The 27,760-nt window shown below is 43.6% G+C and overlaps 1 protein-coding gene across 6 annotated transcripts in view; it reads right to left on the bottom strand.

The window, feature by feature from the left end:
* M1AP (meiosis 1 associated protein) overlaps positions 1-27,760 on the bottom strand; it is a 114,429-nt gene that overhangs the window by 19,672 nt on the left and 66,997 nt on the right. For 4 of the 6 annotated variants that reach the window (XR_003855701.1, XM_029595960.1, XM_029595950.1 and 1 more), the window contains 4 exons: positions 21,260-21,427; positions 9,123-9,285; positions 5,615-5,756; positions 4,791-4,997 (listed from right to left, as the gene is read on the bottom strand). Coding sequence is in view for 5 of the 6 variants with exons in the window: in XM_029595960.1 (XP_029451820.1) it covers positions 4,791-4,997; positions 5,615-5,756; positions 9,123-9,285; positions 21,260-21,427 (680 nt within the window). In the remaining variant the exon portion in view is untranslated. Of the gene's footprint in view, positions 1-2,219; positions 3,783-4,790; positions 4,998-5,614; positions 5,757-9,122; positions 9,286-21,259; positions 21,428-27,760 lie in introns of those variants that run through there. The other 2 variants (XM_029595987.1, XM_029595969.1) reach the window with 2 other exon arrangements.

The raw sequence follows: 27,760 nt of genomic DNA, 5'->3' as shown, positions 1-27,760 counted from the left end.
ATTACATTTTAAAATATGTGGTGTTCATGGCTCTCAGCCAAAAAGGTTCCCGACCCCTGGACTAGAGGTTTGGCATGCCAGAGTCCTTTCATGAATATTGATACCAAGAGGTGGAACGAGATTGGAGCCTCTGCTATCTGCTGGTGATACGCTGCAATGGCATTGAGATGAACTTCAACAGTTCATCTCAATGCCAGGCCTGAAGCTAAGAGGTAGACTAGATACTGAAGCAAAACCCTTAGGCCACAGAAGAAGGGCTCCAGCTGGCTGATCCTATGCCAAGTTGAGAACCTACTTCATTTGAAACTGCAGGATCTTCTGATTGAAGGTTTGCTGGTGGAAATCAGAACATCTTTCATCTCTTTGGGAAGGAGTAAGAGGTGACTAGTGCACATTTCAAAATCCATTGCATGAGGACCATTGATAACAGATTTGAATGGCAGAGGCAGAGAGGTTCCAAGTGGAGGCAGACACTGAATCGACAGATTGATAAGATATGGATACCACACTTGCCATGGCCATGCTTGTGCTACAATGATTATTTTCACCTTGTCCTGAAGGGCCTTCTGGACAGTCCTAGCAAGTAGTGAACTCAGTGTGTATGCATAAAGTACATCAATGCTCCAGTCTAGCACAAAAGAATTGGTTGTGAATCTGTAGCTTCTCAAATGCATGGAGAAGAACTTCTCAACCTTTCCATTTGCTTTTAAGGCAAACAAATCAACCACCATCCTTCTCCAGAGACTGAAGAAGTCATCCATGATTTCTTGATTCAGGGTCTACTCATGTGATTATAACACTCTGCTGAGGCAATCCACAAATGTATTCTGGATTCCTGGAAGGTAAATTGCCTGGAGATGGGTAATGTGATGTCCTGCCCATGACTAGATTCAAAGGGCCTCCTAGCAGTAGGTGTAAGAGCCTATACCTCCCTGTTTGTTTATGTTGAACTCAACCACTTGGTTGTCTGTCTCAGTCAAGATACTTTTTCCCGAAAGAAGGTGAGAGAAAGCCCTTACAGCATAACGGATGGCTTGCAACTCCAGGTGGTTGATTTATAGAAGACTCTCCTCTGGGGACCACAAAACTTGGGACCACACTACACTGATATGTGCCCCCAAACCCATTGGTGTAGTCATCGGTATTATACCTGGGTCAGACCAAAGGTCCACCAAGCTCAGGATCCTTTTTCCAACAGTGACCAATCCAAATCACAAGTACCTGGCAGGATCCCAAAGGGTAGATAGATTCCATGCTGATTTACCCAGGGATAAGCAGTAGATTTCAGAAACTCCATCTTAATAATGGTTTATGGATTTGTCCTCTAGGAACTCGTCCAAACCTTTTTTAAACGCAGCTACACTAATAGCTTTCATCATATTCTCTGGCAATAAATTCCAGAACTTAATTATGTGTTAAGTAAAAACATATTTTCTCTTATTAGTTTTAAATGTACAACTTAGTAACTTCATTATCTGTCACCTAGTCTTTGTACTTTTTGAAAGAGTAAACAATTGATTCACATTTACTCGTTCCACTCCACTCATTATTTTATAGACCTTTATCATATCTCTCCTCAGCCATCTGTTCTCCAAGCTGAAGAGTCCTAAACTCTTTAGCCTTTCCTTCTAGGGGAACTGTTCCATCACTTTATCATTTTGATAACCCTTCTCTGTACCTTTTCAAATTTTGCTATATCTTTTTTGAGATGTGGTGGCCAGAACTGCACACAATATTCAAAGATGAGGTCTCACCAAGAAGCGACTCAAAGGCATTATGATATTCTCTGTTTTATTCCCCATTCCTTTTCTAGCATTCTGTTTCCTTTCTTGGCTGCTGCTGCACATTGGCCAGATTTCAATGTGTTATCAACTATGTTGCCTAGATCTTTTTCCTCAATGGTGACTCCTAATATGGAACCTTGCATTATATAGCTATAATTTGGGTTACTCTTCCCTAAATGCATAACTCTGCACTTGTCCACTTGATGTGGTGGAATGCACAGCAAGTGACTCACCTTCTGGATTCATCCACTACTGAAGAGAAACGCTCATCCTGAGTAGCTTGGAGATTTGGTGGGATAACGGGTGATAGGCTGATTCCATTGGCTTCAGAGGTCTCACTGAAGGCTGCATATGTAGACAGAGGAACCACATGCACCACAACAATCATCTATCAGGGAAGGACTAGGAACAAACTTGATGACACTCAGTCCAGTTGAAGAAGAGACTTTACTAGGTCCATCAGCAATGCACATCTTTTGATTGGGAGAAACACGTTTTCCTATCCAGGCACATAAGAACTGAATTATTTGAGTCTGAACCATGTTTGACTTTGCATAATTGACCAGGAAACCCAGGAACAGGAGGAGCCATATGGTCTTCTTGAGGGTCTCCAGAACTCCTGACTGAGATGGGCCCATCACCATCTAATCATCTAGGTATGAGAACATGCAGACTCCCCACCAACGAAGTTGCGTCACCACTACTACACAACATTTTATGAACACTAAAGGATTGTGAGTATACCTGAGATTGGGGGAGTTTTATTTTTGCTGTATATCACAACAGAGTGCACTGTTACCTCGAGAGTTGTAATGTGAGGAGAATATGTAGTGCTACAGGTTAAGGGCCTGGCTATGGGCAATGACTCAAGTATTAGTAGTGTGCTGATAGGGTTTTTTGAGTGGTGGCCTGGCATTTTAACATTATGTTTTTATTTATTTTTTATGATTGTATTTGTGATATAGTTGTACACTGCTTTGCGGGGTCTTGTATAAGGCTGGCAAGATGGTTTTATAAAAAATTTAAAATAAATAATACTCTTGGAACTGTTGAGAAGCCAAAGGCAAGTGTCCTGTATTGGTAATGTGTACCCTTCACCACAAACCTAAGGAACTTTCAATGGGTAGGGAAAAATGGGAATTTATGCACAGATGTCTTTCAGATCCAACACATATAGCCAATCCTTCGATTGAATGAAAGGGAGATTCGCCTCTAGGGAGTTCATCTTGAACCTTTCCCAAATCAACAACTTGTTTAGTCACCACATGTCCAGTATAGACCTCAATCCCCCTGACTTCTCAGAAATCCCTAACCACACTCTTGAGAAGGGGCAGGCTTAAACATCTTCTTCTGAAGGAGAGACTCCATCTCCAGCAGCAGTGGGGCAGATTGAGAAGAGTCAGAGCTGAAGACTTAAATCTGTTGGCCGAAGAAGCATACTCCATAATTTTCAGGACCCGTCGATCCTTGATGATATGGTATCATTCCAGGAGGAAGGACTGAACCCTTCCTCCCACCAGGGGAGGCGAATCTTGACATTATAAAAAAATGATCCTGGACTTATGCTGCATCTGCTGCTGAGCCTTGGCTGCTGCCTTTCCCTCTGTCAATCTAGAAAAAGGGATTTTCAGCCCTGCATCACAGTGACATCTAGTGACGAGACTCAGGCTGCACACACACTGGGTTCTGTGGTTAGATTAGAGGGAGAGGGAAGGGAGATTATAAAATTGTGAAAACCCATGGGTGTTTGTGAATAAAGACTCAGGGTGTCATAACCCACTAGAAGTAGTTTCCCACTGAGCTGGAAGTCGAAAAGTGCAGGTGGAAACTGCCAGGTTAAAAATAAAGTAAAGTAGCAGCAGGAACCATGGCAGTTTTCAGTACTTGGGCCCAAGGGGCAGAAACACCTCTCAAGCTTAGTAGTCATTTGGCCATAAGTTGCTAAAAATTGGCATATCTACCAGACCTGACTTCTTTTTTTAGACAATTGTTGCCAAACTAGAAAAAAAAAAAAAAAAAAGTCAAGATAATAATAGAAATTGTCCAAAATCAAACATTCAGTTGTAGTTAAATAAGCATGTGCAAACCAGCATCAGATAGGGTGTAAAGCCTTCTGCAATATGTTATTTCTCCATCAACAAGCAGGCAAGAACTAGCCATAATGCACAGTTGAAATCATCCGGCCATGCCGACACAGACCCATCTCTCAGAGCTCAGTAAAGACTTTACTGAGCATGTGCAGGAGTTCCTGCACACACACACAGCCTCAGGAGCCCCTCACTCTTTCTTCATCATGTGCAGACATGTCCCAGTCACTCTCTCAAAATATTTTGGATTTTTGACCTTAGCACTACATACTGCCTTATACCCAATAAGAGTCTTCTAAAGCATACTAACAATGCCATAAACATTAGTGCTTGCAAAATGCACATTTTCAATTGGGCTTGCCTCTCTGAAGATGGTCTAGTTTAGTGTCTCTAGAGTTTAAAAAGCACTTGCCCTGGAGGTATAAATGGGACAACCAGGTACATCAAAAAGTTCTTTGAATTTACTGTAGATAAATATATCATTTTCAAAAATGCAATACAAATTTATGAATGTGGAAGAACAAAATAAAGTTTTTACGTAAGCAGGTCATCTAAGCCAACATAAGATAGTATGTGAGAAAGGGAGAGAATAATGCCCATTTTTAAAAGTTATGGTTTTTTTCTAATGCCTCTGCTGATTTTTAAAGACACCTCAATATCTGATGAGGATATTTTCATGCTAACCCTGTTTATGTAATTACACCACAATGTAATAATTTGATGACATGCCTGCTGGTAACTCAGTATTAACATGAAACTTCAGAATAGGAGTCAACAGGACAGCTTTTCTCTGGTCATCTCTTTTTCTCCTTGCACTTCAGCGGTAAAATTTCCTCATGTTTTACTGAGGACTCCCTGCATTCTTTCTGACAGATCCCTTGGATGTCACACTGGGAATGGCAGCAAACTTTTTTTTTACCTCTATCTTGTGAAGTGCCATCTCTGGTGGTTCCTCAGGTGTGGCTGGAATATCACATGGCAGCAACAGCTCTCTCACTGCCACAGGTTTAGCCAGCAGCCTGAATGAGCTGGAGGGCATGATGATGTAATAGGTATGAACACTGATGCTCCAGCTAGGACCTACAGATTGGGGCTCACTCTTTGCCAGCAACACCCATTCTCTCTTCTGAAACATACAAGAGGGAGATGGTACTTGTGAGACTGCAGTACAAGATCGCTTCTGGAAACCTATTAGAACAGGAAACCACCTGGTATGATCTAAAGAATGCTCATGGTGACTCTCACATCCTCTCTCAATGATCTCTTGCAGCTGAGAGGCAGGATACACATCCCTCAGTGATTAGATTATACTATTTTGTGAGATCTCAGAAGCTAAAGGTAGGGTTCGGTGTGTTCAGTATATGGGTGGGAGACCTCCATGAAAGACTGAGCACTACAGAACATGTTGGTGGTTCAATGCCTGTAAAACTGTACTGTAACCACCACCTTTTCCCCCTGCCCTACAAGATGTTACAAAACTGCCAAAAGTGTGTTTCTGTCAAGAGAATCATTAAACCAGAGGTCCCATCTGATACGTGGAAGATAAAAGATCTCAGATCACTGTGATAGCTCATGGAACTTCTCTACCTGATGAGGCACTTAAGTAATGTTTGGATTTCAGTAGAAAGATACCCTTTAGCTAGTTGCAGTCAGGATTCACAGATTACATTTAGGCACCCTGTTAAGAAATCTTTAGCAAGTACTGCACAATAACCTGAGGCCGGGGCTTGGAACTGTACTTACCAGCAAACAATGGCAGAGAGCATGGAAGTTTTGTTGGTTGGTCTCAAGCTCATCCCAGTCCAGCTGCCAGCAGATCGTTGGTTTGATGAGCAAAGGCAACCCATACAGCACCGATTCACATACACCGTTTGATTTTATAGCCCTTCAAAGGAAACAAACGCACTTCAGCAGCAAAATGATTAATTCTATAGTGTACAATGTTTGAATTCTACAATAAAAAGGGATCCTGATGATCAAGGATTCAAAAATTCCTCCACAGAAGAAATGCCTTTCCCATGTATATTCCTCTACCCCTCTCAACTTGCCAACTCCACTCACTTTACAGCCCTCTCACTCTCTTCCTTCCCCCCCAGATACTCCCATTCTCACTGTTCTTCTCCACTATCCTCAGTGTTGCCAGGTAGCTATGAAAGAGCAAGTGCACTTTGCACGTTTTTTGGGCTTGTTTTTTCAGCAATTTAAACTCCTTTTATTAGAAAGTATTTATACAAAACACTTTCATGAGTGCAATGGAGGAAAAAACAGGGCACAATCACATTGTAAATTAAGGCTCTACACTTACTTCTGTGAAGCCTAATATCTTTGTTATGTATCACAGGTCAGCAGGCCCAATCCCCCACCCCCCAAAGTAAAAAGCATATCAGGCACAATGCCTGGATCACCCACCATGCCACTCAAAAGCATTAAAACGAGGTGCAGGCCACAGCAGTCTGAACAGTCTCCTTCCCGCCGCATCCCACCCCCCCTCCCACCCTGCGTGGAAATTACCATGTTGGCTTTGGGCCGTCTTCTAATCCCCCTCTCCACCCACCCACAAACACCAACTTTTCCACAGACCAGGACTGGACAGATGGGGGAAGGGTGCCTCCTTCTCATCTGCCCCCTCAGCTCCTGAACATGCCTCCTCGCTCTCTTTTCCATACCACCACTTTCTCTCTTCCCTCTCCTCTGTCCGCTCCTTTTTCCCCTCCTCTGCAGCTTAAGCAGCTTTTGGCCCTCGCCTCTTGGAAGGCAGCGGACATTTGCTGCTAAACTGCCTGAGGTGCAGAAGTTAGAGCAGCTGGTAGCTGTTGCCAGGAAATCTGAGCTAGGACCCTGTTCCCTAATCCCATACTTCTGGTCACAGCATTAGGGAAGAGGTAGGGGCAGGGCCACAAGAAAGTAGTCACTGAGAAAAGTGCTTGCTGAGGTCCCACCCGCTTTCCTCACAGTTTCCAGTCACAGCACCAGGGAGGGCCGCAGCTCAGCTCAACTCTCTGTCTGATGAACAGCAGCCAATCAGAGGTGACAGAAACAGCAGGGCACAAGTCCTGCCCATCAAGCCCAAAAATAAAAAGCGAGTAGGGGGAAAAAAGCCCAGAAATAAGCTACCCGCGAATTGCAAAAAAAAAAAAAAAAAAAAAGCGATTCCCGAAAAAAAACAAGCCCAAACGCGCGGTAAATAAGTGAGGTTGGCAACACTGATCCCTCACCACCTCTCACTTTCCTCTACTCCTCCTATCCCCACCCCATTCAGACGTCTGAAACTCCTTCCTTTCCTCCCCAAATTTCTACAATCCTCTCTCCTTCCTGCCACCACCCCCTCGCAGCAATCTCTCTCCTACCTTTCATCCACCCCCTATAGCCCTCTCTCTCCTCCTTTTCCTCTTCAGCCTCTGCATTCCATGCATCCAGCATCCTTTCTGTGAGGAAGTATTCCCTGACGTTGTTCCTGAGTCTTCCCCCTCGGGGTTTCATATCATGACTCCTAGTTCTACAGCTTTCTTTCCATTGGAAAAGGTTTGATTCCTGTGCATCATTAATTCCTTTTAGGTATTTAAAAGTCTGTATCGTATCTCCCCTGCCTTTCCTCTCCTTCAGGGTATACATACTCAGGTCCTTCAGTCTCATCTCCTATGGCTTTTGATGCAGACCCCACACCATTTTGTTTGCCTCTTTCTGGACCACTTCCATCGTGTTCTGCTTTACTTTTAACTGAAAACAGTACTCTACACAGTAAAAACAAATGTCACCTGAGTGTTTGCATCTTAAAAGCACATGTTTCTGTATGTTATAAGCACCAGGACTGATGTCAGATGTACCAGGGCCCAGAAACTAAGCGTAGGGCCCAGTTAGAGCCGGGTGCCTTGAAGCTCCGCCTCAGTGACATTCAGCTTTGCCAAAGTGGACCCGTTTGGTACTGGCTCCTGGCAACCGCCCTACTTCCCTCTTCCATCCTCTTAAAACCAGCCCCAATAATCATGCTAAAATGATGAAATATTTATATTTTAATTTACCAAAATGAATAAGGTTTCCACAGATCTGATCAATAATTCCTTTTCCACATTTCAAACTAGTTTGCTATATGGAAAGAGAAGGGTCGCTTCTCCCTATTTCAGCGCAAGACTCTATATTCTCTAGCTAATATGTACACTATATTCTCTCCACTTTGGCTAGGTTCATACTTTGTGTTAGAGATGTGAATCGTGTGCCCGATCGTTTTAACGATCGGGTTCGGCTGGGGGGGAGGGAAATCTGATCGTTAAGAGGCCCGCGCCGATAAAAAAAAAACCCACCCCGACCCTTTAAAAGTACCCCTTAGCCTCCCCCACTCTCCCGACCCCCCCCCAAAAAACCTTTTTACACATACCTGGTGGTCCAGGGGGGGCCGCGGGGACCGATCTCCCGTTCCCACGCTATCAGCTGCGCTAAAAAAAATGGCGTCGATGGCCCTTTGCCCTTACCATGTGACAGGGCAAAGGTAGCGCCGGCGCCATTTTGAATATTGGCAATACGGCCCGAGTGAGGGGATCGCTTCCGGACCCCCGCTGGACCCCCAGGGACTTTTGGCCAGCTTGGGGGGCCTCCTGACCCCCACAAGACTTGCCAAAAGTCCAGCGGGGGTCCGAGAGCGACCTCCTGCACTCCGGCCATATTGCCAGTATTCAAAATGGCGCCGGCGCTACCTTTGCCCTCACAATGTCATTGTGAGGGCAATGTCATTGCCCTGTCACATGGTAAGGGCAAAGGGCCATCGGCGCCATTTTTTTTAGCGCAGCTGATAGCGTGGGAACGGGAGATCGGTCCCCGCGGCCCCCCTGGACCACCAGGTATGTGTAAAAAGTTTTTTGGGGGGGGGGTCGGGTGGGTTTTTTTTTTATCAGGCCATCGGCGCCATTTATATTAGTGGCAGCCAAAATGGCGCCGATGGCCCGAGAGCGGAAGATCGCACCGGGACCCCCCCACTGGACCACCAGGTAATTTAAAACATTTTGGGGGGGTTCGGGAGGGTGGGGGATTTGTTTTAAAGGGTCGGGGTGGGTTTAGAGGTTGTTTTGGTGTGCCGGTTTTCCCACCCTCCCCCCTCCCCCGATTTACGATTTTTCACGATAAATCGGGGGAATTTCTATTGTATCGCGACTCTAACGATTTTTGACGATTTAAAAAATATCTGAAGATTTTTTTAAATCGTCAAAAAACGATTCACATCCCTACTTTGTGTGTATCTGTAGACCAGTAAGTCACATACTTCACAATTCGGAGTTTGTGGAGGGATGCCGTCGGTCCAGGAGCCATCTTAGAGGATGTATTTGCATCTCTGCCACTGCCTAACTTTCTGGCTCCTTCGGAGGCCGTGCCGGGCAGCAGAGCTGGATTTAGTAGTCTCTCCTGGATGTCACACTTCACACACACTAGAGTAAAAGAAATCACAAAGGATGAAATAAATGGGAATTTATTTGTAACCCTGGATGCAGGAACAATAAAAAAAACTGCAGCTTCTACTAGGATGGTCAACTTTCAAAAGTTATTTTGTGAACCGTTTTTGTGAAGATGTAGCAGGAATAAAGGACATGTTATAAAACCCCACTGACATGCATTGAACTATATGGACTTATTACAGAGCAGAAAACAAAAATGGCAATGACTTTTAATCAAGAAATGTGACTATCCCTCCTACTGCAGGACATCTGATCACCTTAGCCCTCGGTCTGTTGTCCTGTTATGGATAGAAGAATAATATTTTAGCACCCTTATATTTTTTATAAATTGGTATATGTGAAAAATCTATATTATCAGAGTATTTCCAGAGGCAACAGTATCTTGTGAACAGTGTTTGGCATGCAAAACCCCAGGGGAACAGTTCATGATAGGGGGAATGTACTACCAACCACCAAACAGATGTGGGATCTGTGGGTGATCATATCTGGTGATGTCAAAGTTGCTAAAGAGTGGGACAAAGCAATTGGGGGAACCAATGGATTGCTAAGGTACACAAAAAGAGACACAACCAACAGAAAAAAGGTAAAGGTAATGCATTTCTACAAATCATTGGTGAGCCTCACCTGGAGTACTGTGTCCATTTCTGAAGACTGCAGGTCTCGAGGTATATACAATAAAGGCTGTCCAGAGAAGAGTTCATAAAATGGTGCAAACTCTGCACAATTAGTCCAATCTGATGAGACTTAAGGACCTAAATATGGAAGAGGGGAGTGTGGTAACTTAGGCAATAGGGGCTTGGAAAATAACCAGAGAAATAAGGAAGCAGATTCTGGCTGTTCCTTAGATGCAGTTTATTTCCAGTGTTGCTTACCTTAATTTCAGATAACTCACAATCATTAAACGTAGCAGGACTTAGCGTAGGGTGGGTCTGTGCCTACTCCCCAGGGCCTGTTTAAACCTTCCAGGCTCTGAGTTCTTAAACTCTGGTGAGGGGCTCCTCCCTTCACCCAGGATTCCCTGTGGGTTTGAATTTTGAGGATGAATGGGCAAGACAGCTGTGCCAAATCCTTTAAGGTAGTCTGAGGGAGTTTTCTATATACTCTCTCACATACTCTCCTTCTCAGCTCAGCCTTGTTGGGATGAGCGCCTGCCTGTACAAGAGACACCTCTCTGGACAGGAAATCCACACTGATGTTTTACTTTCTTGCCCTATGTCGTATTCGATAATTGAAGCGTTGTAGGGCCAGGAACCACCTCATCACCCTCACATTGGACTCCTTATTTCTATTTATTCATAGGAATGGTTGGTGGTCCATTATGAGTGTGAACTGCCACCCCAGAAGGTAGTAGCACAAGGTCTCTATCGCCCACTTGACTGCCAAGGCCTCTTTCTCAACTGTTGAGTAATACCTTTCTCTTGGCATCAATTTCCGGGTAATGTATGCTACAGTATATTATTGGGCATCCTTCGCTTGGACTAGGATGGCTCCCAAGCTACTTCTCAGGCATCAGTCTGCACTATGAATGGTTCAGTGAAGTCCGGGCTTATCAGGACTGGTTCAGAGCATATTACCTCTTTCAGAGCTGACAACTAGACCTTCTCTGGTGCTTTCTTCAACAACATCCTTGTGAGAGGCTCCGCTTTCTCAGAATAACTGGGGGATAAACCTTCTGTAGTATCCCGTAAGGCCTAGGAATGCTCTCAGTTTCGCTTTTGTTTGCAGGACCTGCACCCAGATGATTGCTTCAATCTTCCTGGTCTGCAGATGGACCTTGCCTTTCCTCAGGGTGTAACCATTGGACTTGCCCTCCCAGCAAGCACTTTTGGGGATAGCAGTTAGTCCTGCTTTCCTCATACTGGTTCGCAAGGCCTGGAGTTGGCTTAGATGTGTCTTCCAATTCGGACTGTATACCACAATGTTATCCAAGTAGATGGCTGCATACCCGTAATGTGGGCGGAGCAAGCAGTCAACCAAGCGTTAAAATGTTGCAGTGGGGGAGGGGGCCATAGAGTCCAAATGGGATGGCAGTAAACTGAAAAAGTCCCCCTGGCATTGAGAATGCAGTCTTCTCCATTGCCACTGGCATGAGAGGTACCTGCCAATAGCCTTTTCTAAGGTCCAAGTTAGAGATGAACTGAGCTGATGCTAGACACTCAATCAGTTCTTCCACTCATTGCATTGGGTATGTGTTGAGTTTTGAGACCTTGCTGAACTTTTTAAAGTCAAAGCAGAACATTATGCTCCCATCTGGCTTTGGCACCAGAACTATGGGTGAGGACTAATGACTGTTAGACTCCTCTATAACCCTGAGCTGGAACATCTCCTTTACTTCAGTCTCAGTGAGGCGGCCCCTGGCCTCGAGAATCCGATAGGGTCATTGCCATACCACAACTCCAGGAGACGTAATGATGTCATGCTGCACCATGTGGGTACAACCAGGTAGGTTCAAGAAAATCTCTTTGTTTCATTTTATCAGTTGCTTTAAGTCAGTTGTCTGTGCACTGGACAGATGCTCTCCGAAAGGAACTTGAGCTTGGTCCATTGCAGGTCCGACCTCTGGGCCAAACTCTCCTTTTTGTACCATTCCACATCCTGTATAATCCAATTTTTCAGGAGGTTGACATGGTGGATTTGAGTTTTCTTCTGGCTGCGCTATTGTGCAATCCACAGATCCTGATTTCCCCAAAACTTCATAGGGTCTTTCCAAATAGGCTAACAACTTGCTTTCTGAAGATGGGAGGAAGACAAGGACACGGTCCCCTGGCTGGAATATGCTTTGGTCCGTGGGGAGATTGTAATCTCTGGCTTGGGTAGCCTGAGCCTTCTCTAGGCATAGGCAGGCCACCTCCCTGGTCTTTTTAAGTGATCCTGCACTCAGAGAACATAGTCAATGAGGTTCTGCCTGGGATTCCTTTCGTCTTCCCAAGTCTCGTGGGCTATGTCCAAGATTCCTTTCAGTCTCCTCCCATATAGCAACTCAAAAGGGTAAAACCCCATCGAACTGCAAACAGCATATAGGTTAGCAAGGTGTCCAATTCTTGCTGTCTTCATCCACAAATTTCCTCAACATTTGTTTGAGCTTCTGATTGAAGTGTTTGACAAGGCCATTGGTCTGTGGGTGATACACCGATGTACGTAGTGTTTTTATGTTAGGCAAGGTGCAGAACTGTTTCATTATCTTGGACACAAATGGTATTCCCTTATCCTTCAGTATCTCCTTGGGCAGCCCAAGACATGAAAAAAAACCTCCATTAGGGTGGTCACCATAGTCAGGGTCATCATATTCTGTAGCAGTAATGCCTCCATATATCTTGTGGCATAGTCCAGGATGACAAGTATGTACCTCAGGTAGATCTCTCTAGTGACCCCAAGTGGCCCCACAAGGTCCATGCCCACCCTTTCAAAAGGGGTCTCAATTATGGGCATGAGTATGAGAAGGGCTGCCCATAATCCAGCAGGCTTAGTGAGTTGGCAGGTAGGGCAGGACTGGCAATACAGATGGACCTGCTGATATAGGCTCAGTCAATAGAACTGTGCCAATATTTTCCCTTGGGTTTTTTCCTCCCCCAAGTGACCCCCTAAAAGCTGGCTATAGGCTAATTGCATGACCTTCTGGTGATACGGTTTGGGAACTAGGAGTTGTTCTATCAATTCCCCCTCCAAATTTCCCTCGGTTTCTCAGTAAAGTAGGTCTCCTTTCATCACAAAATAAGGAGGGATAAGGTCTATAAGATGTCCACCTTCTGTACATGTTCCTGGGCCCACTTAAAGGAATCATCCTCTCTGTGGACCCACCAGAAATTCCCCGGTTCACCCCCCTTTTCCCACTCAAAGGGGTCAGAAAAGACATTCTGGGTGGTTTGTTGTTCTTCCCCTGACTCCAACCCTTCCTCCTTGGCTGCCTCTAAATTAGTAGCATAACTGTATTTGTCCTGTTGGCATCTGCCTCCAAGACTTAGGAGTCTTAAGAGTTTTTATGATACAGATCAGGATCCTCCAAAGGAAATAGTTCATGAAACTGCATTTCTTCATTGTTACAATTAGACAAGACCATTGTGAGCTGTTTCCATAGGTTCTTGAAGTTCAGACAGTCCTGTCCAATCACCACAGGGTAGGGTAGGGTAGCGTAGCCAAGGAAGAATTCCCAACTTAATTTGGTCTTGGCTGACTGAGGTCTTTAGTTGCACTCAGCTTGTTGGATATTGCCAGTGGTCCCTGTGGATACATTCCAGGCTCACTACTCTATCATAGTCAATCTGGACTCGCTTCAATAACTCTTTGAAAAAGCATTTTCACACTCCCAAGTCCACCAATGCTTGGGTTGGAAGGTCATCTAGTGCAACCACAATCACAAAAGTTGAGACCCCCTGGCTGGGGATATCCACAAAATTACAAAAGTATGGGGCCTCAGGATTAACATCCATGGGTTCATCTTCCCTGCAGGGACAGCCTCTGGCAAAATGACCCCCTTTCTCCACAGCTGAAACATGGTAGTCTGACTGAAGCTTGCGGATGAAGTGAAAAGTCTGGTTGAAGCTGTACCACTGGTTGTCAGGGCTTTTTGATCTTAGGACTCCAGCATCCTCTACCCAGGTCAAGTGGCTTATCTGGGAGTCATGGTGATGCAGACATAGTCTGAGACTGATGAAAGGCCTCCACTAGTTCTAGCGCCTTTTCCACCATAAGGTTTGGGTGATGGCAGATCCACTGATGCAAGGGCCATTCTAGGCTGTCTAGGAATTGTTCTAGCAGAACCGCTTTGGCTACCTCCACCCCGGTCTTCCCTTCCGGGTGCAGCCACTTCCAAGTGACATCTTTAAGTCTATGGAATAAGTTCCGTGGGTTTTCTCGAGCCTGCAGAACTCCTTGCCTAAATCACTGTCAGTAGGCTTCTGGGGTGAGTCCCGTTTCCTCTAGAATGGCGGCTTTGACTTCCTAGTATGTGGCCCTCCCTTCCAGACTGGTGGTTTGGAATGCATCTTATCTAATCCCAGTGAGTAGATTCCCCAGATAGGTAGCCCACCTGTCCTCTGACCAGTCTGCCAGTCATGCTGTGCGTTCAAAGTTTTTTAGGAAACCATTGGGGTCTTCTCCAGGTGTCATCTTAAGTAGTGTCAGTGACACAGGAGGTAGACTGGTTACCATGGTTTGCACAGCTTGTGCTATCTGGGTTAGCACTGTATGCTGCTGCATCACCTGTTCTCACAGAGCCTGCTGCTGATTAATTTGGGTTTGCAAGGCGTTCTACTGTTGCTGCTACCCTGTAGCAATGACCTGGATCACTTGCTCCTCCACTTCTTTCCGCTGCCTCCAAACTGAGTCACTCTCTGGAAAAAGAAGAGGAGAAAAAAAAAAACCTGCTGGCCTGTCTGGCTAATTGTACGAAGGGAAGGTGAGTGGAACTGGGAGGCTCCAGGAAAAAGAAAGAAAAAAAAAACGTTGCTGCTGTGGTGGTGAACTCTTGCCTGTGCTCTTAGGCAAAAGATCCCACCGCTAACACCATATGTGGTAACTTGAGAGGTAGTGACTTGTGAAACAGCCAGAGAAATAAGGAGGCAGATTCTGGTTGTTCCTTAGTTGCAGTTTATTTACAGTGCACAAACCAAAAACAAAACAACAGTGCAGCTCACCTTAACTTCAGGTAACTCATAATCTTTAAATGTAGCAGGTCTTAGTGTAGGGTGGGTCTCTACCTGCTCCCTGGGGCCTGTTTAAACCTTCCACTTCCTGAGTTCTTAAAATCTGGTGAGTGGCTCTTCCCTTCACCCAGGATTCCCTGTGGGTTTGGATTTTAAGAGGACCAGGCGAGAAACCTTTTAGGTAGTCTGAGGGAGTTTTCCGATACACCCTGACATCATTCAAATAGCTCAAATGTATAAGGAGACAATTTTCAAGCTATCCAGTTTGGTATATCTACGGGTACTTTTTACCTGCAGACTTTGCATGCACACAGTGTCCCTTTAAAATTGGACTTTTGCACGCGCATTTTCTGTGGGTAGAATTTTAACAGAAAATAATATGCACATATTTGACAATATAATCTACTCAGGTTAATTTCTTATCCTGTCTAGAATGCCCCAGGAATCCCTCTCCCAAATTTGGCTAAAAGTACCAAATTGTGGAACCGTGTGCATTTTTTTGGCTGGACTGAGTAAGGGCAATTTTCAGACAGGCAATTTGGCTTTGACAATTGTCCTCTAAACAATGCACAAGAGGCAAACCTTTTTCTGTATAAAGGGTACTTTAGAATAAAAGGTCATGATATGAGGTTGAAAGGGGGCAAATTCAGATGCAACATAAGGAATCATTTCTTCCCAGGCAAGGTTGTGGATGCATACACTAGCTTCCAAAGAGAAGTAAGGGGAGCAAAAATAACACAGAAGTATAAAAAAAAACCAAAAAAAACCATGGGACAAAACAGAGAAAATCACTGGCGGGAAAACAAGGGTAAAGATGGCAATCAAGTAAAATCTATATTGTTGCAGCAGATAATAAAAAAACAGAGAAAGGCAGGTAAGCCTGAAAATCTACTCGTCAATTTCTCAGTTTTTACATTTCTATTAACAGGATCTGGGGACCAGCAGTTTCCATCCATAGAAACAGAAAAGTTTAAGACAATGAATCCTGAAACTTACAGTTATTTTTGCTGAAGGCCAACCAAATCCTTCTATTTTCTATGTATTGGGCAGTGCTTTTCAGTTTTTATGAAGGCTTCGTTAAGCCTTTCTGTTCTCTTTCAGCGTGTTAATCCCCTCAATGTGTAATGTAAAAAGATATAAACTAGCCCCTCAGGGCTCAATTCTGAAAACATTTGTTGGTATATGACTATTATACTAAGAATCAGGGGTGGCAGGAGATGGCCAGTGAAATTGGCAAGTTGCCTCCAAGCAATAGGAAGAGAAAGTAAAATAATCAATCAGTTCACAAGAACAGAAAAGGTGACTAGGAAGAGCAGCGGAAAGCTATGACCACAAATGCTCGTAGTCTGAGCAATAAAATCCCAGACCTGCAGGCCCTTATGGTGGAGGTGGAATTGGACTTTGTTGCTATTATGGAGACATGGTTCACTGAGTCTCATGATTAGGATACTGTCATCCCAGGCTATAACTTGTTAAGGAAGGACAGAAAGGACAGAAAAGGGGGAGGAGTAGCTTTTTATCTAAAAAAAAAAATATCCAAGCAACTGAATTGCAAGGGCTGTGAGGTGAAGAAGCATTATGGACTATCCTAAAAAAAAGAAAAGCACCTTGAATACTGTGTACAATTCTGGTTGCCACATCTCAAAAAAGACATAGTTGCGATGGAGAAGGTACAGAAAAGGGCGACAAAAATGATAAAGGGAATGGAACAGCTCCCCTATGAGGAAAGACTAAAGAGGTTAGGACTTTTCAGCTTGGAGAAGAGATGGCTGAGGGGGGATATGATAGAGGTGTTTAAAATCATGAGAGGTCTAGAACGGGTTAATGTGAATCAGTTATTTACTCTTTCGGATAATAGAAAGACTAGGGGGCACTCCATGAAGTTAGCATGTGGCACATTTAAAACTAATTGGAAAAAGTTCTTTTTCACTCAATGCATAATTGGACTCTGGAATTTGTTGCCAGAGGATGTGGTTAGTGCAGTTAGTGGAGCTGTGTTTAAAAAAGGATTGGATAAGTTCTTGGAGGAGAAGTCCATTACCTGCTATTAATTAAGTTGACTTAGAAAATAGCCACTGCTATTACTAGCAACGTTACTTGCCAGGTTCTTGTGGCCTGATTGGCCACTGTTGGAAACAGGATGCTGGGCTTGATGGACTGACCCAGTTTGGCATGTTCTTATGTTCTTAGGTAATTGACAAAATGGGCATTTATAGGTGAAGTACTGGCATCTGATAGGAACTGGCCAATTTCCAGTTGCAGCTGACAGTGACTGCAGAGTGAACTGATATTCCTTAATCAGAACCATCATCACCTGTACCCATCTCCAAATAATTTTCCCTCCATACAGTGCACACCTGACAGGCAGACATGTACATTTTTATAAAGGCCACCTGCTTGCAATTACAAGCCTTCTGGCTCCTAGAGAAACTGTTGTGTTTCTGGCCATGGTGCCAAATGCCTCATACATGAAGTGAATGAGATGCTTTTCACATTCCTCCTCATTTTGCATGGCTCAGTAAATGTCCACTTGCCCAGTGTCTGACGATTCTGCCAAAGGCTACAGTTTTTATCTACACTCATGTAAATACTACACCATAACCAACTGGTGAGCCACAATATGTGTGCTAAACATGGACCCCTGGAAGACTTTCTTCCCAGACATATCTAATGCCTTCAGATCTTTCCTAGGAGGAGCATTGGAATGATCCTGAATGCATTTTGCCAGCTTCAATGTTGACTCCACTACTACAGAGCGGTGCAGTAGCTGGACTATGCCAAACCCTACAGAAGCATGGATTCTGCCCTTCAAATCAGTTTTTTGGGCTACCAGAAGACATGATAATGGAGCCTGAGACATCCTCATTTACAATCTTTGAGGAGGCCATTTATCAGGATGGATTCGGAGTTTTCCAGAGGCTGGGAAAAAATGCAACAAGCCAAAACATCCATTCTCAGGTCCTGCTCCTCTTTCATGTCAATGGACAGCATTTTTTAATTTATTTATTTTATTATTTATTTATCAATCAAGTTTTATATACCATCATTCGGTTATGCCATCACAACAGTTTACAAATTTCGACAGGAGGGATAGTTTAGATGGGTAGTACAAAGATCAACATCATGGTCCGGTATATGTACAGAGAGGGACAGGTACAGATACAGTCAGGTTAAAGTACAGCAGGTAAAGGTACAGAGCAATGGGGTAGCAAGGTGGCAGTTAATAAACAAAGGGACTGAGCATGTTTGTGTCCGCTTGGGAGTTCTGTTGCAGGGGGTGGTTGGGTGACCTTGGGTGTCTTTGTAAGTTTTTGCTAATTTGTCCTTACTTGACCAAGGAGGGATGCTCAATCAGGACTCCAACGATGAAGAGGGAGATCAAGGAGGACACCTTTACTGATCTGAGGGAGAAAGAACCAGTAGGTGTTCAGGATAAGCTGATCCCGCCTTTCTTACCATTCCAATTCATGAAAGGACTTTCTCAGAAATGAATCTACTACATAAAGACAAGGGATCAATCCTACCACCAGCAATCCCTGAGGTGAAATCTGAATCTCCCATGGACTCTGAATAATCCCAATATTAGGGAAAAGCTCCTCCATTCTAAACAAAGGAGGCTTCAACTTCCTTCTTTGGTCTTCAGGCCTTGAGGAGGCAAAGAAATTCTTCACCAGTTCCGATAGCTAGGCTTCCAGAGGCTAAGGAACCATTTTCACTGGAGTTGTTGGAAAGATATTTTCTTCTGACACCCATATAGGCTCATCCTTACTGAGGGCTTCTGCTGCAGGTAGTATTGAATAGGAACTTGTGGGTGCAAAAGTTGCCATTGCAGAAACAATGAGTTCTGACGCACTTTGTGCTAGCTCTACCAATGCATCCTACTAACTAGCTCCAGGTCTGATCAATGGCACCAACAGGTTCACTCCTTGCTCCAGGGCTCAAAGCTCCAAGGTTGAAGGATGCCTGTCCTTGCATGCTGAAGTGGTCTGCTCTGATGTGACTGAAGGCACTGTGGTACTCCTTGATGTTATGCTCATCACTGATAAGATGTAAGTCACTCTGGATGGTGATGGGTCTGGATAAAACAAATGGCTTAGCATCATGGGGATCTTCTGTGCCAGGAAGGAGGAAAATACCTGTGCTGAAGGAGTACTCTCAGCATCGAGAAGGAGGTCCCCTCCAGTGGAGCTCCATGCCAACAGCACTGGCTTCTTCAGTACCAAGGGAGACGGCCTCATATGGGATCCCTCTTACCATTTAGCTACTCTTCTCGGTGCCTCGCCTCACAGCATTGTCTTTTAAACTTCACTCAATCCCTGCTCTTGTGGTGGATCCTGGAGCTAGTGCCATGGGTGAGGAAGCCTTCTTTGACTTGCAGGGGAGAAGATGATGTCTAATCTCACCTCAACTGATGCTTCTTGTAGTGCCGAGAATCTGAAGGGGCTTCGCTCCGAGAGGAGCAGCTCTGCTGCTTGCCCTTGAATCGGGGTCTTACCTAATAGTGCCTTCTGCAGGGCCTCCATCTTCCAGGAACAATACTGCTGTGCCCTCAGGGACATTTGACCACAACTGGCACAGTTAATCGAATCATGGTCTGGATCCAGGCAGCAATAGCAGACAGAATGGGTGCCTGTAATGGACAAGTGACGCCTGCACCCACAGGCCTTAAACCCACTAATTGTAGGCTTTTTGGCCTTGGGTTATTCCATTTTCTTCTCTTCTCAAAGATTTAACTTTTCTTGTGGAACTGTAAAGTTCTGTTGAAGGGTTGCTGAAGCTGTGATAAGGAAGGATTCACAAATGTAAATTTAAAGCAAAAAACAAGGTCACATTTTTTCGAGAGAGACTGGGAAACATGTCAGTTGGTAGCTAGACAAAGAAAGACTGAGCGGCTCACAAGACAGCTGCAGCTCATAAGAACTCCCACGGATGCTAAGTAAGACTTCTACTGAGCTCTAAGAGCTGAATCTGTGACAGTGCCATCAGGTGGTTTCTATCATACATTACGGCTGATTCATAGCTGATGGTTGACAGAGAAGCCAAATACATTCCTTGGAAGTTTGTGTTCTTGGTAGTGGAGGTGTCCATGAATTATTTACCAGATTACAGGGAGCACTTCAGAACCACAAACAACTGTCAGGGAGTATCTGGGCTTGGCAATCAGGGGCTGTCATGGAGGGAAGATGTGTGTTTGGGGAGGTAAAGCTGATGGAATCTAGGGGCTGGAGAAGAACCAGGGGAGAAGCATGAGGCAGAAATACTGGAACTGGACAAACAGAATATAGAAACTGGACTGTAAAACAGTAAGGTTAATCAAGCAAAAATACAGTTACCAGGCAAGAATACAGGAACAGTTACAGGAAATCAGGAGGCACATGAATAGTGGTTCTGTAGGGCAGCAGAAGGTGATTCAGGCTAGAGCTCTTTATATATAGCCCACAATTTGCAGCACACATAATGCTGGTTCAATAGTGAGTGTGTGTGCATTGGGGGTGGGGGGTCTGATTCTCCAGGAAAACAGAATAAAAATACTAGGACTTCTCCGAGAGCCAGCAGAAGACTTTGCAGTTTTGTGACAGGTGCATGGTCTGGAATAAATAAATAAATCCAAGACTGCAGATTCAAACTCCATCAAGTCTAACAATAACATGCTTACAGCAGCTCTAGTTAAATCCAGACTGTGTTAAATAATATAAGTATCCAATATAGGAAAAGGAGATAACTGCTCTCCAAATCTTAGCCACACATGAGGGTAGAGAGCAGAGAATATTAAACAGTCCAAACCAGGTCCTGGTTGAAAACTACTGTATTGCATCTATGACTTTTGGAGTAGCCGCTTTGAAAAGTATATATTAAACAATGGAATTGAGCTTTAATTCAAAAGTGTTTGGACTGTTTAATATTCGCTGCTCTCTAGCCTCATGTGTAAATAATATAAGTATACCATGCAGTATTTTCAGTGCTAGGAACCCTTCAAACATTTTCTTTTGTCACAATAAAATACTTGTACAGTTTATGACATTTGTCATAACATGAAATTATTTTCTATTTGATAGACAGTGGTATGTTCAAGAACAAGGCTTGGTTGTCCTTCCTATGCCAGTGTCTTTAAGGGGAAGAAGGTAAACAATTTTGTTCTCACTTGCAATATGAACAATATATTTGTTATGCTATTCAAAAGCACAGCTCCATTGATTATTATCGTTATTTTACATACTGAGAGCCACACTGAGGTAGACACAGATGGACAAGGCCCAGCTGTGAATGTCACGAAAGCAGGAGCCATGCATGTGATCAGAACATACTTGGACTATTACGGGAAGTGACTGAAAAGCAGCCCGAGGGAAGCAGGAGATGAAGGTGCTCCTTGTCGGTTCCGTGGTCGTGCAGCCAAGCTTTGAAGAAAGTTTCTATGCTTACTACATTGTTTTCTATGTTCTGGAGCTCAATATCTGTTCCAGGGAGAGAAGGCTCTGCAAGGGAATACAATACGGACCTGTTGAGGTATGTCCAGAGAAAAAGGAAACTAAAGCACTGTTGTCTGCAAAGGCAGAAAGCTCTCTCTCCAAAATAGAATGAAACTTTTGTGCACGACAAACACAATTCTTTGCAGATTGTGATACCTTTTATTTGATCAACTTGCAAGTTACAAAGATAATACTGTACATGAGCAATGTTCAGCCATATAAATCCCTTCTTCAGGTAAGATCTTTATAACCATCTGGTCTTGAAAGTTCATGAATGATGTCATCTTTATATAATTTTCATGTGGGCTAAATAAATGCCATCACAACATGCAAAAAAATCCAGATTTTCTCCAGCATCAATACGGCTACTATGACCGAGGAAATGAGATGGATAGATAGAAACCTCTGCCTCCTTCCAAAAGAGTAAGGAAAGGAAAGAGAAAAGTTCTGTCTCCCCAAAGCTGATCTACAGCATTATTCTCTTCTAGTGGCAAATACACAGAGAGCTCTTCCTCATCCCTGTACTTCTTTTCCGAAGAAATCATCAATATATTCACAGAGGGGTAGATTTTCAAACCAGCGCACACATGTATGCCCGATTTTATAACTTGCGCGCGCAAGTTATAAAATCAGGGGTCGGCACGTGCAAGGAGGTGCACAATTGTGCACCTTGAGTGCACCGAGCCCGCGCTGAGCCACACTGCCTTCCCCCGTTCCCTAATCCCCCACCCCACCTTCCCTTCCTTTCCCCCCTAGCCTCTGACCCCACCCCACCCCCCAGACCGCCCCTTTTTGCAAGCCCCAGGACTTACACGCGTCCCGGGTCTTTACGCCCAGCGCACGTAACCTTTTGAAAATCCGTCCCAGAAAGTTCAAGGTGCACCTTCTCCAGAACCATCTTCACCTTCTCCAAAACAATCAAAACAATTGTTTGTATATTTAGCACCAATGGATCAATTTTTCAACCTAAGCACTCTACTCATTTTATTTATACTTTATTTACCCCTTATACCTTCAGCCATCTCTATGGCCTCCATCCCTGCCCAGTCATGCTCAGTCAGCCAGGAATCTCTTGCTGGCCCTCCCTCTGAGGCACCTACTCAATGTCTCTGGCCAATGTAGCAACATCTGCCTTCCCTTCATTCCCTATGCTTGAGCATACCATCTCCACAGCATGCAAAAGCTTGCCCAGCCCTGCTGAATCGGAGATCTCTTGTGCTGTAGCACAGAACATTGAAGCCTCAGCAGGGTGGCCCTTCCTACATTTTTAGGAAGATTTTACAAAATGTACAAATAAAGTATTGCACACTTATACCCTTTAGGGGGCAATATTCAGCAACTGAACAGCTTATAAAGTTAGCCAGATAAACTTATCTGGCTATATTTTGCAAGATATTTTGTAGCACAAATGCATCACTGAATATATCTGACAATCTCTTAATGATAGCCAAAGAACTTTATCCAACTAACTTTAGGACTATTCTATGGCATAACCACAGTTAGCCAGATAAGTTATCCAGCGTTAGCCAGATAATTTATCCAGCTAACTTAATTCCGCCCCAAAATGCCCCTATATTATCCAGTTAAATGCCTTTGAATATGGATCCCTTTTCCATACATATATATTATATTGTCTACATGAATATCATATCCTATATTCTGCACATTGTGTTAATCATGTTACAGAGAAAGTGCAGAGAAGGGCGACCAAAATGATAAAGGGCATGGAATGGCTCCCATATAAGGAAAGGCTAAAGAGGTTAGGGTTGTTCAGCTTGGAGAAGAGATGGCTGACTGGGGACATGACAGAGGTCTACAAAATCATGAAATGACTTGAACAGGTAAATGTAAATTGGTTATTTACTCTCTCAGACCATAGAAGGACTAGGGGGCACTCCATTAAGTTAGCAAGTAGCTCATTTAAAACAAAATCGAAGAAAATTAATTTGCATTCATCGCATAATTAAGCTCTGGAATTCATTGCCGGAGGATGTGGTTATAGCAGTTAGTATAATTGGGTTTTAAAAAGGTTTGGATACGTTCCTAGAGGAGAAGGCCATAAACTGCTATTAATCAATAAGAAATAGTAGCTTGGGATCTATTTAATGTTTGAGTACTTGCCAGATACTTGTGACTTGGATTGGCCACTTTTGGACCCAGGATGCTGGGTTTGATGGACCCTTGGTCTGACCCAGTATAGCATGTCTTATGTTCTTATGATTACATAGCAGAAAAAGGAAGTTTGCTTACCTGTAGACAGGGTTCTCCTTGGACAGCAGGATGAATTATCTATTATACATGGGTGATATCAACCAATGGTGCTGACATGGACCCAGCTCTCAGAGCTCAGCAAACATTATTGAGTATGTACGGAAATTCCCGCATGCTCATGGTGCCTCATGAATCTCTGTCTCTTCCAAATCTTAAGCTTTAGCGAGGTAGTTGAATCTCCAGGGAGGTAGGTGGATGTTAAGTATCCTGCTGTCCAGGGAGAACCCTGTTTACAGGTAATCAAACTATCTTTCTCCATCAACAAGCAGGCATGAATTAACCATTACAGGTGGGGAGTCTCAGATTGAGGATTGCACAGCGGAAATACTTACGTAAAAGACAACTCGGCCACACCAACAGAGCAAGTATTATTGGGAGAAAAGGCTGCGCAGAACTGCTTGTCCAAAGTTACTACAAATCTCTATTCCCCACCCCTTAAACTCACAATTTTTTATATAGTATTTTTTTTTTTGTTTTTTAATTTTTTATATGTATATTTACAGAAAAAAATATTGAAAGTAGGGAAAGGATGGTTTCATATGATAACTGCAACCTGCTATCCTTAGCCTTGCATGCAGTATAGATAATAAATTGTAATCATGAACCAACCTTCCTCCTACCTGTACTTTATTATTGTGCTCAATTTTAATAAGATCAATGTATTTAAAAATCTTTATGGTATATCTTAGTGAAGTTTTAACTAAAATAATTAAAGTCCATCACTCATTCGTGAAACTCTTCTCTCACTGTTTACAAACGTGTTGCTGGATTTGCTAGACCCGTGTCAATATTCAATTGTTCTGTCATTGTCGCAGTTTTGTAAATGTTTTCAATAGAAATGGCCCTGTGATGAGCCACTAAAGTCATCATGGCTCTCACTTAATAAACCTTGAAAGAGTCTGTAATCTATAATCCAGCCAGTGCATAACAGCGTGTGATAGAGTTCTCTAGGCAATTAGACAGAGTTCTTGGTATCTGCCAATCCCAATCTACTAGACATGAACAGCTGAGAAGCTTGAAGGTAAGGTTGAGTCTCTTAGTTCTGAATAAAAATCACACTATGGTTTTATAATCCCAAAGAATATTTAGCAACTCTCACTTGAAGTTCAATGTAAAAAAAAAAATTTTTTTACACTGAAGTTCAAGTGAGAGTGATTCAGCTTCATTTGTAAGAATGTGAAGATTGCATGAAGATTCAGAGTGCTGAAAAGCCCTAATGCAGCAAATTTGTGAAACGGTGGCAAATGTGGGCTTTTGGTTCCGCATCTCTTAACTGAAGATAAGTTTTTTGTTAAATATTCTCTGGGGTCAAGCACATAGAATGCTTTTTATCCAAATTTAAGAATGCAATAAACATTCTAAAGAACATAAAAGAATAAAGGATATATTAAGGAAGTTTTTCTGACCTATGATTGCAAGATCGTAGTGGCCTTCAGCATATTGGTTCCCATTGGTTTTTGAAGTCTCTCTCTCCTTTTTTAATTATTATAGCATTAGAACAAGATATTTGGGTAAAGCTTTTTTTGTTCCTTTTGTGTATGCTTCTCCTGCCTTTTTGTATTTTGATTTATATGTTTCATATGAAACCAGAGCTTGCAGCTAACTTACTCCTCATGCTGAAGATGCAGAACTGAGAAACAACACTTTCCAGGTGGGAAACTTTAAATCCATTGGATTGAGAGGTTTGAAAGGAGGTTTCCTGAATTGAGCTAGGACTACACTGAGGTTCCAAGGCACTGGATATTTATTGGCCAGAGATTTAGATTCTCACAGTCCTTTCATGAATCTTGATGCCATGGGGTGGAAAGAGATTGGGGTCCCTTCTTCCTCCTGGAGATACGCCACAATGGCAAAGAAATAAACTTTGACTGAAAAGGTGCTAATGCTTGAGGACAAGGGATGAATAGATACTGAAGCAAGTCCCTCAGGTCACATGAGAAGGTATCCAACTGCCTGGCCCTGCAACAGGTTAAAAGCATCTTCCATTTAAAGCCATAGGTTCTTCTGGTTGAAGGTTTCCTAGCAGAAATCAGAACATCGAGGCCTGACTTGGCAAAGTTGACTAGGAAGCCTAGGGACTGGAAGAACTAGGGACTGGCCGGCACAGTCCGAAACAGGGCAGCAGCAAGTAAGAAGAGTCTAAGTCACAATCTGAATCATGGCTGGCGGCAAGCAGAGAAGAGTCCAAGGCAATCCGAATCCGGACAGGCAGCAAGCACAGAAGAGTCCAAGGCAATCCAAATCAGGCAAAACAGGCACGCAGCAGAGAAACGTGTCAGACAGAAGACCTATAGCTGAGGCACAGGTTCCAAGTCAGAGTTCCTTAAAATAGGGGCAGTCTGATGACGCTCAATTCGTGCGCCGCCGGGAATTCCCACCGCAGGCCCTTTAACAAGAGCGCGGCTGCGCCTAAGGGTGCTGCAGCAGGCAGCGTAGCAGCGTTCCTAGGACCGCCGCATCTGCGAGGAGTCGGCGGCAACACAGCAACAGGACCACTATGGGTAACAGCTACACCCTAGGGGACATCTGACCACAGCTATAGCAGTTGGAGGAATCATGGTCCAGGCTCAAGGAATGATAGTAGATGGCATACTGTGGCACAGAGATGAGTGGCTAAGGCTTTTTCTCTTTCAAGTGCTTTATTTTACAGTACAACAAAACCATCAGCAATCACAGTTTGCAAAACATAAATTCAGGCCAGCTATGTAAGGAGCTGCCCTCTCCTATATTATATATCAGTATAAACAGATCAGCTGTTTTCAAGGGGTCACCTTTCCCTTTTTACTTACATTCCTGGAGTCCTGGGGCTCCCCCTCACTCTTCTCTCAGCCTACATTATATCCCTGAACCAGAGGAGACAGCCTGTACTCATAATTTCCTGTCTTAAGGTGGACCGGGGCCAAATAGCTAAACCTTCTTCTTAAGGCATTCCATAACTCCTAAGTATCAGTAATGGACATCTGGTGCCCACAGATACAGGCCTTGAAGCTACTTAATGCAGGCTTCTTGGCCTTGGACTTCTGCACACTCATCTTAACTTTTTTTTTTATTTTTAAAACTAAAAAGTTCTGTTTGAGAGGCTGCCAAAGCAACAGCAAGAAATATAGAAAAGCAATGAAACAGCAACAAAGCGCAAAATCAAAAGCTGAAAAAAATAAAGAGAGAGACTGGAACATGTCCATGCAATTGCTATGCATTATTTTATTGTTTTTATTTTGTGTCTTGTTTTAAACTCTGTTGTACATCGCTTTGGAAGATTTTATTGTAAAACCTGGAAAACAATTTATAAATGTTATAAATAATAAATGAAATTGCTCAGATGAAGAAAGTCTGAGGTGCTTATGAGGCAGTGAGCATGGGAACTTCCATGCATGATCAATAACGTTTTTACCGAGCACTGAGATCTGGGTGCATGTCGGTGGCTGGATCATTCCTGATTGTTGTCAGGGATCTGGCTGTTCCTCAGAAAGGAACTGAATACACCAGGCCTAGTTACTCAAAGAGGGTGTCATGGGCGAAGGGATGCAGCATCATTTGTGAAGCAGCCGCAGCTGCAGCAGTGTCCTTGTGGGCAGTTCCTCCCTATTCATGCAGTACAGGCTGCAAACAGAATTCTGGCCCCCTCATGATGACCCATAGTGAATCCTTCTGCCTGCAATAATAAGTGTTATGTGTAATTTTGTCCATGTAGTTTTAATATAATGGGAAGTTTTAGAAGGTTATGGCTGGAGTTTAAATAATTTATTATATACATTATTGTTTAGTTTTCCCTTCTCTGAAGCTTTTCTCGTTTTAGAGGGCTCTTATACCAGCAAAGAGTTGGGGGTGGAAATAGAAAAGGAGAAGGGGTGTAAGGGTGGGGGAAATAAGTTGAGAGAAGATGAAATGAGGGAGAAAAATGGGAGCAGTGAAAAATAAGAGGGGGTAAGGAATGAAAGACTGGGGAAGAAAGAGGGAGTGTTAAAAGACTAGAGAGGAGGGCAGGACTAAGGGAAGAAACCATGTTGGAGAAGCAACTGAGGTGGGTGAAGGCAAATAAGAGGAAATGAAGTACTTTTGGGAGAAGGT

This window comes from Rhinatrema bivittatum, chromosome 1 (assembly GCF_901001135.1).
Source record: "Rhinatrema bivittatum chromosome 1, aRhiBiv1.1, whole genome shotgun sequence".
Taxonomy (NCBI): domain Eukaryota; kingdom Metazoa; phylum Chordata; class Amphibia; order Gymnophiona; family Rhinatrematidae; genus Rhinatrema; species Rhinatrema bivittatum.
Note: the sequence above shows the minus strand (reverse complement) of the source record. Positions and strands in the feature narration are given on the sequence as shown.